This window comes from Sinocyclocheilus anshuiensis, unplaced genomic scaffold (assembly GCF_001515605.1).
Source record: "Sinocyclocheilus anshuiensis isolate Anshui unplaced genomic scaffold, SAMN03320099.WGS_v1.1 scaffold192, whole genome shotgun sequence".
Lineage (NCBI taxonomy): Eukaryota > Metazoa > Chordata > Actinopteri > Cypriniformes > Cyprinidae > Sinocyclocheilus > Sinocyclocheilus anshuiensis.
This window is the reverse complement of record NW_015554077.1, coordinates 497,316-500,939: the sequence shown is the minus strand read 5'-3', so window position 1 is coordinate 500,939 and position 3,624 is coordinate 497,316. Positions and strand designations below refer to the sequence as shown.

Genomic DNA, 3,624 nt, shown 5'->3' with positions numbered 1-3,624 from the left:
GCTTCTGTAAAGGACTAACGGCCGCATAGCCTATACACTGCAGAGTTTAAGGAGAGACAATGGCACTTAACAGTAAAGTCATATCTAAATATGTTCTTTTCATTTATGAAGATTTAATTATGTAGTTTATGCACATTTGTTCAAAACAGCCTGGCAGATTATTCACAAGATGTAGGCAAAAGTTTGTATTGTATACAGGTATATTGTATATCATTCTTCTGTTGCGCTGCGTGTCTATTTCTCTTCAAAGCACCAACTTAAATGCCTATTTTGGTAAATGTGTTTAAAAATCATATCACCGTTATTGAAAAAAATTATATCGCGATACATATTGATATTGAATTATTGTCCAGCCCTACTTGAGGGTGAGTAAAACATAGCCTAATTTTCATTTTTGGGTGAACTATCCCTTTAAGGCACTAAGATTGTACTGTAAGGTTGTACTGTAAGATTTGAGAGGTTGTAAGTGCCAACCAGTGGCCGTGAAAGTAACAAGTGCAAAAGTAAATATACAATACACCTTTGTGTCTATCTTTATGTGAAACTATTTCACTGCAGCTGTGTTTTGATTATTGTCTATGTGTAAATCAAAACATTCAGCTTTTCACATCAGAGCTGTAAGTGTAAATTTCAACTTACAAATATTTATTGTACAAGTTCTCAAAATTCAAATCTAAAAGCTTTCGGGTTTGGCTATACTTCTACCTTCACAGGGGTCGGGGTGATTTCAGGCATTCAGTGTGTTTAAAACTAGCTACTTTTCACACTAGGTTAATTTTATGTTAGATAAGAGTTTACCTAACACACCTAATAGTGTGCCTCTAATGGATTAAAATAAAATAATTACCAAAGTGTACCGTATGCATGGAAGGCGCCAATTACAATTTCACAGCTCCGGTAATAGAGCGGCATCAGTTCAATTGTGCTTCTCCTGCTAAATGCTGTTTCCATAATTGTTAATGTGCAAATGTACACCAGATCTATCGGTGTGAAAGTGACGGTGTAAATGAATGCTGGAAAGTGTCTTAAACAGGTGCTGTTGGACAGCTGTGTTTCTGCGCAGACAGCTAATGGATCTCATTAAGCATACAGGTGGACGGCTAATGACTCTACATACAACGAGAGACGCTGCGAACGGCTCGGACGTCCTCAAATGAGTTCGGGGAATGAGGGGAACAGAGCAGCCGGTGCGCCTGCCCTGACTGAGCGCTTTCTCTCAGCTGCGTGTCTCACCTCATCCAACACAGCCTCGGCCTCCTCCTCGCTCTTCCCCGGGTAACGAATCCTCATCTCCCCGAGCGCAGCCAGCGTCTGCTGCATCAGCTCGGCCTCCTGCTCTTTACTCAGCAGGGTCTCCCCCTGCACCCGCACATGCAAAGAACCAACACAATAAAGATGAATTATTGAGTGGGACGTCTTTTCTCTGCAGTCATCAGGTTTGTTTCGGCCATCGCAGCAGTGCGTTCATATGGTGCCTGACTGCTCGCTGTGAGAAGAAAACAGTGATCTTTACTTTCTAGAAATAGGGTTTCAGAAACCGTGCAAAAGTTTTAAAAATATAGTCTACAGAGGCATATCAGAATCAAAGGAAAGAAGAAATTATTTCATGCCCCCTCATATTTTCATTTCAGTAATGCGAAAAAAAAGTAGTTGAGATTTTTTTACTTCTTTTTAATGTATATATCATATGCATACAATATAGTGTTTTGTTCACTAAAAAACTGTTCCTAAAAACATACCTAAACATGTACTTCATCCAATTGATTCTATTCATGTACAAAATACTATTTAAAATTCCTGAATCGACCAAAACAAATTTAGTTATACCAACAAAATTAAATATTAGGGTTAGATCAGATAGCAATAGCTCCTTAAAGGGATAGTTCACCCAAAAATTTAAATTTGATGTTTATCTGCTTAGCCCCAGGGCATCCAAGATGTAGGTGACTTTGTTTCTTCAGTAGAATACAAACAAAGATTTTTAACTCAAACCGTTGCAGTCTGTCAGTCATATAATGGCAGTCAATGGACTCCATGCCTTTGAGAGTAAAAAAAACATACACAAACAAAACCAAATTAAACCCTGCTGCTCGTGACGATACATTGAGGTCTTAAGACACGAAACAATCGGTCTGTGCAAGAAACTGAACAGTATTTATATCATTTTTTACCTCTGATCCACCGCAATATCCAACTGTCCTGAGCGCGTTCACAACATCCGGCGCGCGACGTCAAATAAATACGGTCAGGCAACAAAATTCCACGTTGTCTGATGATATATCAAAATCGTCTTCCATTGTGATGACCTGTACTTCTAAATATCTTTAGATCATCGCAGTGCCAGTGAACACGTCCGCAATCTCTCTGCACTGTGTAAATAATGAGTGACGTATACGCGCGACAGATCGCTTCCGCACATGTGTCTACTATCATAGATATGTATACATGCCCTATTCGACCGCTCCAGATACGTTGACGCGTCCGCCATTTTGGAACATATCGCTGTCCATAGAAACAGTCACTAATGAGGAATCTACTTATATATATCTATGTCTACTATGCCAGAGCACGTACACGCATCACTCGCCGATTGTTGTGAACGCGCTCAGGACAGTTGGATATTGCGGTGGATTAAAGGTAAAAAATTATATAAATACTGTTCAGTTTCTTGCACAGACCGATCGTTTCGTGTCTTAAGACCTCAATGTATCGTCACGAGCCGCAGGGTTTAATTTGGTTTTGTCTGTGTATGTTTTTTTTTACTCTCAAAGCCGTGGAGCCCATTGACTGTCAGTATATGACTGACAGACTGCAACGGTTTGAGTTAAAAATCTTCGTTTGTGTTCTACTGAAGAAACAAAGTCACCTACATCTTGGATGCCCTGGGGCTAAGCAGATAAACATCAAATTTTCATTTTTGGGTGAACTATCCCTTTAAGGTGACAACTGCAGGTTACCAGTTTTAGAGTAGAATATAAATTCCAAATTGTGCCTTCCAATGAATTATGTATATTTATTTCATAAAGATGAGTTGGACTGGCTGGTTTAGGGGAGAAAAAAAAACAGCCAGGTGCCCAGCATGCAGTAAAGAGTGAAAGAGGCTGGTTGCATTTTTGAAATCTTGATATTTAGATTTTTCATAGTTTTGTGTGTTTTTACTATTATTCTAAAATGTGGAAAATAGTAATACAGGGACGCGGGAAGTAGGGGTGCTGAGGGGGCTGCAGCACCCCGTTTTCACATGGTTGCAAATGCAACGCCAAGTTTGTTCATTTAAATTTATTCAGTTTTAGCATTTAATAATTTATTTGTAATGATCTCTGAAATGTAAATTCTAAGTGGGCTAAAATAAACCCATGTTTATCTTTATAAACATGATTAATTTTGCTTGTGATGTTTTCTATATGGGATGATTAGCCTAATCCTCATGAACACGTGACGCTAGCGCGTGGTATCAGACTGTACAGAATGCGAACAAGATTAACTTTAATACAAGGAGATAATGTCGCAAAAGCAAATTTCAGATTTTTTTAAATGCCCATCCCAGCAAAAACTTTCCAAAATCGGCATCCAAACAACACCAGCCCCAGCACGAGCACCGACGTAAGTGAACCAGCCCCCCCC

The 3,624-nt window shown here is 39.3% G+C and overlaps 1 protein-coding gene across 1 annotated transcript in view; it reads right to left on the bottom strand.

The window, feature by feature from the left end:
- The window catches only part of ttll7 (tubulin tyrosine ligase-like family, member 7), a 108,274-nt gene that overhangs the window by 22,340 nt on the left and 82,310 nt on the right, over positions 1-3,624 (bottom strand). Inside the window, exon 17 of the mRNA XM_016461110.1 lies at positions 1,234-1,363. Within this exon, the coding sequence (XP_016316596.1) occupies positions 1,234-1,363 (130 nt within the window). The remainder of the gene's footprint in view (positions 1-1,233; positions 1,364-3,624) is intronic.